Source organism: Myotis daubentonii, chromosome 3 (assembly GCF_963259705.1).
Source record: "Myotis daubentonii chromosome 3, mMyoDau2.1, whole genome shotgun sequence".
Classification (NCBI taxonomy): Eukaryota; Metazoa; Chordata; class Mammalia; order Chiroptera; family Vespertilionidae; genus Myotis; species Myotis daubentonii.
In genome coordinates this window covers 106,865,687-106,881,359 of record NC_081842.1, presented here as the reverse complement: position 1 = coordinate 106,881,359, position 15,673 = coordinate 106,865,687, and the positions used below count along the sequence as shown (strand labels likewise).

At 46.4% G+C, this 15,673-nt stretch overlaps 1 protein-coding gene across 1 annotated transcript in view; it reads left to right on the top strand.

The window, feature by feature from the left end:
• Positions 1 to 15,673, top strand: part of LOC132230542 (transmembrane 4 L6 family member 4) — a 42,031-nt gene that overhangs the window by 21,690 nt on the left and 4,668 nt on the right. The window contains exon 3 of the mRNA XM_059688155.1: positions 4,866 to 5,002. Within this exon, the coding sequence (XP_059544138.1) occupies positions 4,866 to 5,002 (137 nt within the window). The remainder of the gene's footprint in view (positions 1 to 4,865; positions 5,003 to 15,673) is intronic.

The following is a 15,673-nucleotide window of genomic DNA, read 5'->3' as shown; positions in this document are numbered from 1 at the left end:
CTATAGGGCCTCTCTGTCCAGTAGCTTGGGTTTATCGTCTCTATTGCACTTAAAACTGGTGTGGGGAAGTCCACTGCCCAGAGCTGGTTCCTTAATAGTTACCCGCTCTGTGTTGCTAGGATTGAAAATCCCTCTATAGGCCAGACCCTGTTAACTCCCAGGGACTGATCAGATTATTTTAATCCTTGATCTCCTTCAGGGTGGAATCTGGGTGTGGCTGTGCTCCTTGCCTGGGGGCTAGGTAGGGGAGTCCCACCCTCCGGAGAGAATGGCTGCCCCGATCCTGGGCCCAGGGGTGTCTCAGCATTCAATTCCCTGCCACTTCTCCAGGCTCCCTTCTCTCCCCATCCTCTCCCCAGATTCCACTCATCCGCACCTTCTCCCTCTCTTCAGCACAGGTGAGTGTCTGTATCCGAAATGTCTTATGTACAGGATTCAGTGAAAACAAACAAACACACGCAGGCCGCGGAAATGGGGAAGGCTTAGTTTCTGTAAGCTCTTCTCTTACTGGCACTGCATGGTCTGCTCAGCTCTTCAGGCTGCCCCCTTTAGGCTCAGTCCTCTGTGATCACAGAACCCAGATCTCAAATCCGCTGGCGTCAGGAATCCCGCGGATCTCCTTTCCCCAGTCAGGGGCTGTGCCTGTCCCAAGGGACGCGGCTGTCTGCCACGCGGTCTCCCCCCGACCCTCTGGGCTCAGAGGTCTGGCAAACTTTCCTGCCCAAATCCCTGTGTTTTTTTTTTTTTTTTTTTTTTTTTTTTTTTTTTTTTTTTTACCTTTCCAGGGGAGTTCTGCCCTTCCCGGCTGCAAACCGCCTCACCAGCTGAGTAATTTCGCCAATTCGGGGTGGGTGTTATTAGTTTCAGCTGCTTACTCCATTTGCTCCAGGACATGACCTGGGACACGTCTGCCTATATCGCCACCATCTTCCGTAATCTATAATTTTTCTTTTAACATAAAAATATTTTGTATATTGAAACCCATGAAAAATTAGTTATTCCATACTGGTTTTAAGACTGGCTCTATCTCTGAGTAGTGAATTTGGCAATTTTTAAAGACTTCTAAACTTAGAATTACTTACAGCAAAATAACATAAAGTGTACCTTGCTTCATGTGTTTCCTCTGGAATCATTATGAAAAATCAGTTTGGGGTGGTTGTTTTATTCATTTTAAGGTAAGAAATTTAAACTGGGATATAAAACCGGAACATGCCACCTGTAGTTTAAAGAAGTTATAATTCAATGCCGTATTTTCTTCAGATAGTTTTATAAAGAAATAAATCACTACTGATTCAATTGAGAGTCACTATTCCTCTCCTCTATTACACTACATTCCCTCCTGAAAGTAATCATAATCATTGTTGATGTAAGAACATTCACACCTGAACAGAATATTTATAAGACTTCTTTTAAGCCAGGAAGCAAGATCTCAAGTGTTCCAAATAATGATCATTTTGCAGGTTCTTTTATGCATTTGGAATTAAGAAGGGAACATAAGGAAGATTGCATGAAGGTAGAAGAAAGCAAGGCAGAGAAATCTCCATGATTAGGTTTCAGCTATTTAACAAGATTAGATGATCCCTTGAGGATGGTTCCACCTCCAAGGGTCTGAAAAGAGGTATTTCCAAGGTGTGTTAACCTAGATGCAAATTAAGACAGATGGGGCTTGGTTAAGGGGAAGATAAACCTTTTATAGGCCAGGGGTGCAGGACTACCCACTATCACCTGCCTAGTTAGCAATTTATGATGAAATCAGCCTGTGAGGTTACTTTCAGTTAGCTTTGTTACAGTGCCCCCTTTCATCCATGTCATAAAACCAGTGCAGATCACATCCATGCATTTATTTAACTTTTACTACAAAAAAAAAATCTACTTTCAAATGTTCTAACCTATGTTGCCCAATACAGAGGCCACTATCCACATGTGGCTATTGGGCATAGGAAATGTGGCTAATCTAAATTAAGATGTACCATAAGTATGAAATATACTACAGATTTCAAAGAATTAGTGCAAAAAGGAGAATGTAAAATATACTATTTGTAATTTTTCTATTCATTATATGTTGAAATCATACAAGTTTAGATATGTTGAGTTAAAGAAAATATTGTAATAACTATGTATGGTGTCAAATGAGTACAAGATTTATTGGGGTAATCACTTAGTAAGCTATATAAAGGCCTAATCCAGGGGTGGGCAAACTTTTTGACTCGAGGGCCACAATGGGTTCTTAAACTGGACCGGAGGGCTGGAACAAAAGCATGGATGGGGTGTTTGTGTGAACTAATATAAATTCAAAGTAAACATCATTACATAAAAGGGTACGGTCTTTTTTTTTTTTAGTTTTATTCATTTCAAATGGGCCGGATTTGGCCCGCGGGCCGTAGTTTGCCCACGGCTGGTCTAATCACTATGTTGGATACCTAAAACTATTATAATATTGTACATCAACTGTAAATAAAAATTATTTTTCAGGGAAAAAACTCTTATGCTGCCTTAACCAGTTTGGTTCAGTGGATAGAGTGTCAGCCTGCAGACTCAAGGGTCCCAGGTTCGATTCCAGTCAAGGGCATGTACCTTGGTTGTGGGCACATCCCCAGTAGGGAGTGTGCAGGAGGCAGCTGATGGATGTTTCTCTCTCATCGATGTTTCTAACTCTTTATCCCTCCCCCTTCCTCTCTGTAAAAAACCAATAAAATATATTTAAAAAAACACTCCTATGCTTGGCACTGCCCCTTCATGTCACCAAAGTAATAGAAGTGATCATTTTCCACCTCTGTTTCCAAAATTATTGATGTTTCCATGCTACTCTCTTATTGCTGTTTAGAATGGACATTATATTTCTGGGCCTAATATTTTCTATCTATAAGAGACAGTTTGCCTGAATGAGCTCCATGATTTTTTTTATGCCTTTCATACTGTATAATTTTTTGACTATACATTTAAAAAAAGAAAGCTGCTATTGCAATAAACTTTTTACAAGGTAATCTTTGTCATGTAAAACAGGTAAATAAACTAGAATTATTGGGTTTGTTTAACCCAAAGAAAACTTTCAGAGGGCAGAAGGAAGGGAGTGATGTAAAATATAAAAATATGCTTATTTAACATATAAAATGTCCAAATATTTTAAAGGCTGCTACCAAATGGAAGAGAGATTGGACTCAATCTTTCTAACCTCAAGGAATGTAACTGTAACCAATGATAATTTTTAGACTTCTACTCTCTCTCTCATAAGCAGAACCTGCATGGTGCTTAAGACTACAGAGTGACTTAGTCTCTGTGAAATTATTAAACCAGAAAACTTTTAAGATCATTTTAAATTGTAATATTCTTTGATTCTATAATAGACTGGTCTTCCATATTAGCCCTGTAAAGGAAATTCTATACTTAAGATTGAAAAACTCGGTTCAAGAGTATCCTATATAATAACATCCTAGGTGGCGTCACGCCTTCTAGCGATGCCCTTGCACGACGCCCTCATGCGACATCATCACAAGATGGCCACCACAAGATAGCCACCCTCATGTCATCACAAGATGGCCACTACAAGAGGGCTGCTACAAGATGGCTGGCAGGGGGCGTCAGTTGGGGGCAATCAGGCTGGCGGGGGAGCAGTTAGGGGGCAATCAGGCTGGCAGGCAGAAGTGGTTAGGGACAATCAGGCAGGTGAGCGGTTAGGAGCCAGCAGTCCTGGATTGTGAGAGGGACAGTCAGACATCCCCCAAGGGGTCCCGGATTGGAGAGGGTTCAGGCCAGGCTGAGGGACACCCCTCCAGCGCATGAATTGTGTGCACCTTGCCTCTAGTCCTATATAATAATCCTATATAATAAAAGGCTAATATGAAAATAGACCAAAAAAAGAACAACCAAACAATCAGTTGCTATGACATGTGCTGACCACCAGGGGGTGCACACAGAACATGGCGGGCATCAGAAGCAGGCAGCAGAGCGCGGAACATGGCAGGTGTTGGCCATGGCGAGATGGTGGAGCAGGTGAGCAGAGGCACCAGACCAAGGCAGGACACCAGTCGCTGTCATCGGGGCAAGCCTCTGGTGGTTACTGAAAATTCTTTGCTCCTGTGCACCGCGGTCCCGCCCGGTGCTCACACCTGCTGCTGGCCCTGTTCTCACCTGCTGCCAGTGTTCAGTGCAGGCCCTGATCACCCCTCAGGGCTTTTCCACCTCCCCCTGCTCCTGAGGGGCAATCGGGGCTGGCAGCTGCCTCTCGTACCCACTCCCAGTCACACCTGCTGCCGGCACCAGCCTCACTCGCACCTGCAGCCTGTGCCGGAGCTGCCGCTCACACCCACTACTGGTGCCCAGTGCCAGTCCTGATCGCTCAGCGCTGTCAGTGGGTGTGAGCAGTGGCTGCCGGCCTGATCACCCCTGAGGGCTTCTCCACCTCCCCCTGTTCCTGAGGGATGATTGGGGCAGCAGTGGAATGACTGGTCACTATGACATGCACTGATCACCAGGGGGCAGATGCTCTATGCAGGAGCTGCCCCCAGCCTGCAGGCCCCAGGCCAGCCAAGGCAGGTGACAGTGGGGGCCTCCCCGATCTCCCTCCCAGTCTCCACACATATTGGCCCTGATCGTTGGCCAGGCCTAGGGACCCTATCCATGCATGAATTTCATAATTATCACTTCAATCATCGGTGAATAGGTGAAAAATATATGGGCATGAGGCAAAGAAGGGGACATGAGACACCTAAATCATTCTAGTAGACCTGAGAGGCCCCATCTCCTGGAAATACTGGCTTTTACCTGTAATGTTCCTGTAGCTACCATGCTCAACAACAGGCTGGTTAGGTGTGTTGAGAGCAACCTCTGGACCAACTTAAGAACCTGACTGTCTCCTTATCTTTCAGATGTTCACCTCCACAATATTTGCTGTGATCGGATTCTTGGGGGCTGGATACTCATTTGTCATCTCAGCTATCTCCATCAACAAGGGTTCTAAATGTCTCATGGACAATAGCACATGGGGCTACCCCTTCCATGACGGGTAAAGTACACTCTGCAAGGGGCACAGTCAGATAAATGGCCAAAGGGGAGATGCTGCACATGCATGTCCTGTCATCTTAATTTGCAAGTCTCAGGCATGCTGCTCTCTGAGGCATAGCTGGAGTGTGTACTGGAGTAAAGCTGCCAAGATCTCAGCTCTAACTGCTGCTTTGACAGAGACCAAGAGAAATAATGAAAGGGGGCACCTCAGCTGGCCTGAGGGAAGGACATTTGTGGTGTCTCTGCTGACATTCAAAGTTTATTAGCAGACACATGAGACAACTAATCCTATACTAATAAAAGAGAAAAATGGTAATTGGCGTACAACCGATACCTTTTTCATTGGCTAATCAGCGAGATATGCAAATTAACTGTCAGCCAAGATGGCGGCTGGCAGCCAGGCAGCTGAGAATAGGAGGCTTGGTTGCCCCAGCGATGGAGAAAGTCAAGGATCCCCGCAGCTGCGAAGCTGCGGGGCTCTGAGCTCCTGAAGCAACAACTCCAAAAGATACAATGTTTCAATTATAGAAGCTAAAAGATGGCGGTTAATTTGCATACTCAGGCTCCAAGCAGAGCGAAGCCAAACAGCCCTGAAGCAGCAGGGCAGAGAGGCCTCAGGGCCTGGGATCAGCGGAGCCGAGAGGCCTCCCGGCCCCAGTGATCAGCGGAGCCGAGAGGCCTCCCGCCCCAGTGATCAGCGGAGCCGAGAGGCCTCCCGGCCCCGGTGATCAGCGGAGCCGAGAGGCCTCCAGGCCCCGGTGATCAGCGGAGTCCAGAGGCCTCCCGGCCCGGTGATCAGCGGAGTCCATAGGCCTCCCAGCCCCGGTGATCAGCGGAGTCCAGAGGCCTCCCAGCCCCGGTGATCAGCGGAGTCCAGAGGCCTCCCGGCCCCGTGATCAGCGGAGTCGGAGGCCCCGAGATCAGCGGAGCAGAGAGCCTCCCGCCCCGGTGATCAGCGGAGCCGAGAGGCCTCCGGGCCAGGGATCAGGGGAGCCGAGAGGCGTCCTGGCCCTGGGATCAGCGGAGCAGCGAGGCTTCCCAGCACCGGGATCAGTGTGACAGGGTGCGGAGCCCCAACCCTCTGATCGGCCCTGCTCTGTGCATGACAGGAGTGGCACTGCAACCTCCCTATGGACCCTGCCTTGAGTGTGACAGAGGGTGGTGCCCCAACCCCCCAATCGGCCCTACCCTGAGCATGACTGAGGGTGGCATGGCAACCTCCCAATCTGCCCTGCTCTGTGCATGACAGGAGGCGGGGCCCCAACTCCCCAATGGGCCCTGCTCTGAGCCCGACCAGGGGTTACACCTAGGATTAGGCCTGCCCTCTGCCACCCGGGAGCAGGCCTAAACCAGCAGGTCCTTATCTCCTGATGGGTCCCAGACTGTGAGAAGGCACAGGCCAGGCTGAGGGACCTCCTCTCCCAACCCCGAGTGCACAAATTTTTGTGCACCGGGCCTCTAGTAATATTAATAAACAGGGAGAACTGGCTTCCATTAAAAATATGACAATGGAAAACAAGAACAATTATTCACTAACAGGCTCAAAGGCTTTCACTAATATCCCAAATGGACTATAACTAAACAGATTTTTAAGGTGCAAATTTACAGCTAATGACATTGGAAACATTGTAGATTCTTCATGAGAGTTAATGTCAACAGAAATCTTTAAAATAGCATTTCATATTTTCATTGTTCTTTGTAAAAAGCTTCCTTTTTGTGATAGCCAGTTTTGCTCAGCAGTTAGAGTGTTGGTCTTCAGACTGAATGGTCTCAGGTTTGATTCCGGTCAAGGGCATGTACATATATCAGTGCAAGCTCAATCCTGGGGCACATGTGGGAAGCAACCAATTGATGTGTCTCTCTCAGATTGATGTTTCTCTCTCTCTGTCTTGCCCCCTCCCTTCCATTCTCTCTAAAAATCAATGGAAAAAAATATCTTCTGGTGAGGATTGACAACAAGAAAAAAAAAATACTTTTCTTCTTGCCCCGGCAAGAAGTTAGAGCATTGAAGTGTCTTGGGTTCAATTCCAAGTCAGGTCACATACCTGGGTTGCAGGTTCCATCCCCCACCCCGATTGGGATTTATGGGGGAGATAACCAATTGATGTGTCTCTCTCACACCAGTGTTTCTCTCTTTCTACCCCTCCTTCCTTCCTTCCACTCTCTCTAAAAAAATCAATGGGTAAAAAATATCCTCAAGTGAGGATTAACAAAAAACCCACAACTTTCTTTTTCTTGTTTGTTTTTAACAAATTTATAATTTAATATCCATAACAACCCCAAAGGGTAATTTACTTCCTGCCAAGATAGGCTTAAGAAATTTGACTAGCTCTAACTAAGTCAGACCGCCATCTGGGGGCAAAGGCACAGCTCAAATTCACATTTTCTGACTTTCAAGCTCAGTCTCCTTATATTACACACTAGAGGCCTGGTGCATGGATTCGTGCACTGGTGGGATCCCTCAGCCTGGCCTGTGCCCTCTTGTAATCTGGGACCCCTTGGGGGAAGTGAAGCAGCAGTTCCCAGCTTACCCCTACTTCCTAACTGTGCAAAATTCCATTGTTAGAAATGTTGCTATGTGCTCTTTATAGGTTATACTAGTATTTGTTTTTAATGTTAAGAATAAAGATATCCTGTTTTCACTTAAACCTCTTGAAATATTATAAAACAATGCATGTTCACTAATACAGAAGTTGAGAGTTCAGGCCAGAACTCTTAGATACTTGAATTTTATTTTCCTTCCCCAACGATTTGCTAGATGCTTGCACTGTTCTCTGCTCTCTATGGCATTCCCAGGCCCAGTAGTGAAGCAGCAGGTGGCCAGGAAGGAGCCCAAGTCTGGGCCGGGTGCCACACCACACCCGCTCATCCTAGCCCCGCTGCACCTGCCACCACCACTGCTTGGTAGTGCTGCTGTGGAGGAGGAAGAGGCTTGCGCCGCTGAAGCTGCACTTACCAGCTGTGAGCCCAGCGTCTGGTGTCCATCTGTCAGCTGAGCAGTGCTCCCGCTGTGGGAGCACACTGACCACCAGGGGGAAGCTTCTGTGTTGAGCAACTTCCCCCTGGTGGTCAGTGCGCATCATAGTGATCGGTCAACCAGTCATTTGGTCGTTCAGTTGCTTAGGCTTTAATATATATAGATTCTCTGCCTCTACACTGCAATGTCCAATATGGTAGTCAGTAGCCACGTGTAGCTATTTAAATTTAAATTCATGTAAACGAAATAGAGTTAAAAACTCCTCAGTCACATTAGTCATCTTTCAAGCACTCAGTGGCCACACATGGCTAGTAGTGACTGTAATGAATATCACAGACACAAGGCAGCTCCACCGTCACAGCCAGCCTACCAGACAGTGCTCATGGACTCGAACCTTCACAAGGGCTGGGACCATTTCTGCTCTGTTCACTGCTGCAGCCCCTCTGCCCAGCACAGTGACTGATGCACCCGGAGGGTCAGGAAAGATGGTTGTTAGGTCCTCCTGCACATGGAGGATGGGTTCATTACTAGAAAACCTATAGGGCACTAGTTTATTAACTCAAACCTTTTCATTAATTTACAGTGAAAAGTTAAGAACCCAGAGCAGGCTTCAGGGAGGGGAGGTGGCGGTACTGGTTATGACCTGAGGTCCAGTGTGTTCACAAGTTTCACATAAAATATCCCCACCCTTCTCTATAGCTGAACAGGAATACACAGCCTCTAATATCCTCATACCACAGGCAGGGATTCCCAAATTTACTGTGAAAAGCCCTCTCATCTCAAAGAGGACTGCTGGGGCTCCCCTGCCATGGGAGGGCTTGTATATTTGTTTAACTATGGAGTAAGTACAGGTGACAGCATCAGCGCAGCACAGAATATGGTTTTCTATTTACCTGTTACTTGAATGATACTATCCTGGATGAACTTAAGACCAGTTAGAGTAAATCTATGTACAAAACAAAGGGGAAGAAAGGAAACACAACAGATGCCAAGTCACACTCCCAGGCAGTGATCTCACATGTCTGACATTAAGGGCTAAGCACCTCCAACCCTGCTTGTGGTGCCATGGGATGGGTGGCCCCGCTAAGGAGTGACAGATTGTCTGTGGGCCAGCAAAGGAAATGCCAACTTGGGGAAAGGACAGGAAACCAGCTTTCAAAATACTCAGTGTTTGTCCTTCTGGCAAAGCCAGTTTTCATTCACATCACACTATGATATATTGTACGTTATTCTGTGATAGACACTGTCGTATATGTTATTTAATCTACTCCTCACAACAACTAATAGGTCCATCAATAGGTCTCAGATGAGAGAGATCTTATATAATAAAAGAGTAATGTGCAAATTGACCCTAATGGAGGAACAACTGGTCGCTATGACATGCACTGACCACCAGGGGGCAGATGCTCAATGCAGGAGCTACCCCTGGTGGTCAGTGCACTCCCACAGGGGAAGCTCCACTCAGCCACAAGCAGGGCTGATGGCTACAAATGCAGCAGCGGTGGCAGGAGCCTCTCCTGCCTCCTCGTCAGTGCTAAGGATGTCTGACTGAGGACTCCCGGGCTGCCAGAGGGATGTCTGTCTGCCAGCTTAGGCCCAATCCCCCAGGGAGCAGGCCTAAGCTGGCAAGTGGACATCCCCCGAGGGGTCCCGGATTGCAAGAGGGCACAGGCTGGGCAGAGGGACCTCCCTGAGTGCATGAATTTTCATGCACCAGGCCTCTAGTTTAATAATAAAAACAAAGTGGGATCAATTTTGCAGCAAGCAAGAACATTTCAGAATTCTCTACCACCTCTGCCCACTGTATGGCTTTGATTAGGCTCTAAAAGGAGAAAGGTTTACATACCTAAACATCTACACAGTGGCTGCAAACTAGCAAATAATCAAAAGTTGCTCTATAGGGTTGTGTTACAGAACCATACCTACTATACTTTCCAGGTGACTTATAGGTAAGAGTGGTTGTGACTGTTCATGGTTTTTCCCTCATGGCTGACTTTAGAATTTAATCCCACATACAGTGAAAGTCCACTCTCTGCAAGGAGTGAAATATAGCCCAATTGGAAGGCTTTCAATAGGGTGGACCCAGGCAGAGTGCATCACTGCATCCCCTGCCGTCTACATCCTTCCCTCAGTGGTGCACTCTCCCTCATCCTGTAGCCCACTTTCTGAGACAGAAACTCACATTCTTTGTTGACCTATCTCCCACTACCAGCTCCAAACCTTCCCTGGGACTGTAGAGGCCCATCTTGAGTTTCCTGCAACAATAAGTGAACCTTTGGTGCTTAGTGTTTTTCAGTTAACAAAGTACTTTCACCCACAGTGTCTCATTCGATCCTCCCCAAAAGCTTTGGGATTATGAACTCTCCTTCAGAGGATATAGCTGAGACCCAGAGAGTTGACAAGTGACTTACCTGAAAGAATCCTATTTCTTCATGACTGAAGTTTGAATCTAAGTTTCTAACTCCAAGTCACAGTGCTTTATCTTGAGCACAATTCATACTGATTGGCACTATTGCTTTTTGTATAAAACCCACCTAGCAGAGTTCAGGGGCCTCCTGTCTCCTGTCTTTTTTACTGGGCCAAGGACTCTTCTTATCCCAATGTGTAAGCATCATAGCAGCTGTCATCATAGCTGCAATCCTAACACATACACATCTGCTTAGGGAGTGAGAAAGAGTAATCACTGTATGAGCCCAAACAAAAGCACTCAAGACAGTTGCCAGCCACTCTTTCCTTATCACAAAATGGCAGTGGCAGCAGCTGCTTGTCCCTCCTCTTCCTTTCCTTCCTCCTCCTGTTAAGGACTAAGGGCCAAGTATTTTACACACATTATCTCAATTAAAATTCCTAATAAATATGAGAAGAATTCTTATCCCTGAAGTAGAAAAATGAAGTTCAAAAGGTTAATTTGCTGAGGGCTCCCAGCTAGTATTTAGTAGAAAGAGAATTAATAAACCAACAAACAAAATAAAAACACTTGGCAATACCCTACTTTATGCTGATGCTTGTCCCAGCATGCAGCAAAAGGGGACAGACACGGTCCCTGCTCTGATGATCACATGGTTACTTAGGATGACAACACAGACCACACCCTCACAATACAAAAAGGAGTGATATTGAGGAGTGCAAGAAAGCTTCCTCAAGGCAAGTGACTTAGGCTGCTTTCAGAAGATGAGAAGTTTGCTTGCAGGAGGGAAGGGAAACAAGTTTCAGGCAGAGAGAAAAACAGCCCTGAGGCAACTGGGAAAGGCCTGATATGCTCAGAGAATGGCCAGAAGCTCAGGGCAAATATGGGGGAGAGGGAGAGAAGGGCACCACACAAGTGGTTGACTGAGAGGCAGGCTGGACCTGCAGGACATTAGGAGGCAGCAGAGACAGGCCATGCCCACTTGGGAGCTTCAGGACGATCATGATAGCAGCGGCATGGAGGATGACAGGAGGGCTCAGTAACTGAAGGTTGGAGTAACCATCCACATAAGACCATAAGCACCTGCCAGACAGTGGGATTGGGGCTGAAAGAAGGAGGCAAGTTTCAGAGACTCTGAGATGGAATCATCAAGATTAGGTGTGAGGAGGAAGGGACCAAGCTGTACTTAGATTTCCAGCTTGGGGCACAAAATCTTCAGTGATGTAGAATTTCCCACTGTTTTCCTCAGAAATGTTTGTTGGTAATCATGTTAAAGGAGCAAAGACAGTTAACTTTTTCTGTCATGAGAACCATACTAAGGAAGCATCCCAAAGAAGGGAAAGAAAACTGGGACACTTTGATATATGCCCTCTTGGCCTCCTTTGAAGTAAGATCTCCTCCCATCCAAAGTCTTCCTTTCTGAGACAATTGGCGACCTCTTCCTTGACCCTGAGCTGCTTGCACAGGGCATTGGGACAGTTGTGGGAGGGAAAATCAGAGGAAAGACTGAGGACATTCAGCAGTGGGGGAGGGAAAAGGAACATAGGCAAGCACAGCACTCCTTGCCCAGACTGCAACCCTCTCCCCAAGACACAGAACTGAATTCAATTAAACGATCTGCCTGGACTTTCAGTTAAGGCTGTCTGCATTTGCACTTCAAAGATTACTTATTAGCAAGGAAGCCCATAAACTGCTTGTGAACACATTCCCTAGAGCTGAGAGCTACATCACATCAGTAGGGTGAGATGGGATAGCATGGCTTGTTCCCAGTTCTCAGGAAGCAAGAAACACGCTGATGTTAAGAACTGGCTTTGCTCTTGGCCTGACCAGACTTAGGGTCCAGTCATACCTCAGCACATACCAATGATGTGATCTTGGGTGATAAATTCATGTCTCAGCTCTTTCTCTGTGAAAAGGGATAATAGGAAGCTCTACTTCACAGGTTCAGGCAAGAATAAAATAACAGAATGTATATAGAGCACTTGGCACAACTACTGCCACATAGTGCTTGCTATACTTTCAGCCTTATTATTCACTAGAGACCTGCTGCACAAAATTCTTGCATGGGGGGTGGGGTGTCCCTAAGCTCAGCCTGAACCCTCTCCAATCTGGGACCCCTCAGAGGATGTCCCAAGGATTGGGCCTAAACTGGCAGTCAGACATCCCTCTCACAATATGGGACTGCTGACTCCTAACCACTCACCTGCCTGTCTGCCTGATCGCCCCTAACCACTCTGCATTCCAGCCAGATAGCCCCCTAACCGCTCCTCTGCTGGCCTGATTGACGCCTAAGTGCTCCCCTGCCAGCATGATTGTCCCCAACTGCCATCCCCTGCGGGCCCGATCGCCCCCAACTGCCTTCTTCTGTGGAGCTGAGGGGACTGGGGAACTCCAGCTAGATGAGGCAGGACTGAAGGGACTGGGGGACTGAGGTTGGATGAGGCTGGATGCTGCGGGGACTGGATGAGACAGGACTGAGGGGACTGGAGGACTGAGGCTGGATGAGGCAGAGCTGAGGGGACTGGGGGACTCTGGCTGGATGAGGCGCGCAGTGCCTGCTGCCCCCTGGAGGGGCTGAGGGAACTGAGTGCCGCCATCTTGTGGCTGTGGGCACCGCCATCTTGTGAGGGCATGATGGTCAATTAGCACATTCCCTCTTTATTGGCTGTGGGTGCCACCATCTTTGTGAGGGCGTGACCATCAATTAGCATATTCCCTCTTTATTAGATAGGATTTTTATGCATATAACTCACTGCTACAAGGGGAATTTATTATTATGCATTACAACTTTCTAAAATGTATGCTATTATAATTTGTGACTTAATTTGAATCTTTTATAGCAGTCAAACGAAGATTCAAAGAGAATAACCTCTTTATCATGATATACATAAACCCTGATTGGCACACTATTATGGAGGTATTTATGTATTTTATCAATCATATTTCAAATAGCCCAAGGAGATATACTTTCTTAAACAGAGGGATTTGTGTAATGGTTAAGAGCATTGGCTTTGAAGTCAGACAGACCTCAGATCAAATCCAGGCACTTACATTTCTAGCCTCAACTTTTTAATCTGTGGGTGGGTGTACGTCCATTCATTCAGTGACTATTTCCTAAAGGTGACTCTATGGCAGGTCTTGTTCAAGGAGAGCAGCATGAACTGTTAGGGCTGGGAAGGAGATGTAAAGCAGCTGGCCCAGGGCCTGGAACACAGGCAGGGCGCAGTAGGTGCAAGCTACTATCACTTATGGAAACTCCCTGTGCTGGAACTGGGATAGACACAGAGGACATGGTCTCTGTCCTTGTGAGTGTACAATCCTAATAGAAGACAGAAAAATCGCCAGACTACGACACGGAATTCTGGGAAGCACAGAAGGGGACCAAAGCCAGGCAGAGTGGCCAGCAAAGCAGTGGTGCTCCCCTGTCCTTCTTTCAGCTGCAAGAAATGAGTTGCATGAACTCCTTGACGCTCCATTCCGATGTTGATGGATTACTGCTGCTCCATGGGAATGCCCTTCCCAAGAGCAGGATGCTGTAAAACTCCAGCTCAGTAAACTGGCTGTACACTGCCTCAGCTCCCCTTGCTTCACAGAGTGTGGAAACATGATTTGCCCCCAGGTCCAAGGAATATGAGGTCGGAGAGTTGGACACAGCAATCATTGCTGGCATCTCTGAGAGTCTCAGAACCTGGGAGTTTGGGGGATGGGAGAAGGGCCTGGACCAGCATCTGAGGTGGTTTGTGAGTGGGACTGAGAGGACTGTTCCAGGCACCAAACTCAATCCTTGTTTCCAAGTTCCCCGGTGAGCTGATCTCACCACCAGGAGGTGCTAAAGGCACAGTTACCTATAGCAAAACTTTTAAAAAAGGACTTTTCCACTCTCTAAAGCCGTGGTTCTCAACCTTCTGGCCGTTTAAATACAGTTCCTCATGTTGTGACCCAACCATAAAATTATTTTCATTGCTACTTCATAATTGTAATGTTGCTACTGTTATGAATCCTTATGTAAATATCTGATATGCAGGATGGTCTTAGGTGGCCCCTGTGAAAGGGTCGTTCGACCGCCAAAGGGCTCGCGACCCACAGGTTGAGAAACGCTGACTAAAGTGAGTTCATGAGAGCTGGGTATGGGACCATCACCTCACAAGCAGGGTGTGAGTGTGCCCACTGCACACACCTTCAGAAGAGGGAAGAACTCAGGACTGCCAATCACTTTATCTCAGGGTCTTCTCTTTACCAAACGTGCCTGGAAAATATTGTCTCCCTGTAACTTCCTATCATCATCAAGTTTAAAAACTGTAAAGAGGGATAGGACTACATGGAAAAATGCAGAACAGAAAGACGTGTGTTTAAAAAATAGTAAGTACTGAAAAGAAGTCTTACACAACAATATGTACGGTGTATTATCTCAGTGACTTCTCACAACTGAGAGGTTGGTTTTAGCCTCTTTTATAGATGAAGAAACTGGTACTGCTGCTGGGAAAGGGATAAGTAACTTGTGTGAGAAATACACCCTAGTAAGAGGAATGCTTGTATTCAAACCCAAGTCCATTGAAATCCAAAATACCATACTCTTTCCTTTAGACCAGACAGCTCAGATTAAGTGAAATAATAACACTAGCATTTATTGAGACGTAACGTATGCCAGGCACTGTCCTAAGCACTCTACTAGAATCAAGCCTAGTATTAAGTCATTTAATCACAATAATTCTGTGATTTCATAGATAATGTTGTTCCCATTTTACAGATAAGTCACACAGCTAGTGAGCAGCTAGAACATGTGCTCTTATGGAAAGGTCCATTGATGCTATGAACAATGCTTTATTTTTAAAGCAAGAGCAAATGCCCTTTTCTTTGTCCTTTTGACTGGTAAATGCCAAAATATCTTCCTTCCGTCCATCATTGCAAACGTTTTTCAAGTTTTTACACAGAATGTATTAAATAAGTGTGTACTGATTACTAAAAGATTCATCATCTCAAAAAGGTCTAAAAACAATAAGGTGGGTGTTGACTTAGTAGCCACATGCAGATGGAGTTTCCCGTTGAGGCCTTGGGAGGATAGAGGAGCCATAAAGGAAGACAGGGAGACCAATCTGTGGCTCTGAGAATGTGAGAGGAAGGATAATGACCCAAAGGACTGACTGTTTTCCTGGGGTTGGCGTTGAAGACAGCGTGCTTCACTTTCCTCCTTCATGGCATGATGTGCGTTGTCACACAGTGGACTCCTAATATACAGTTTGTAAATGTATTGCAGTTCTCCTATTTCCAAGTTTTTATAAGATACATAT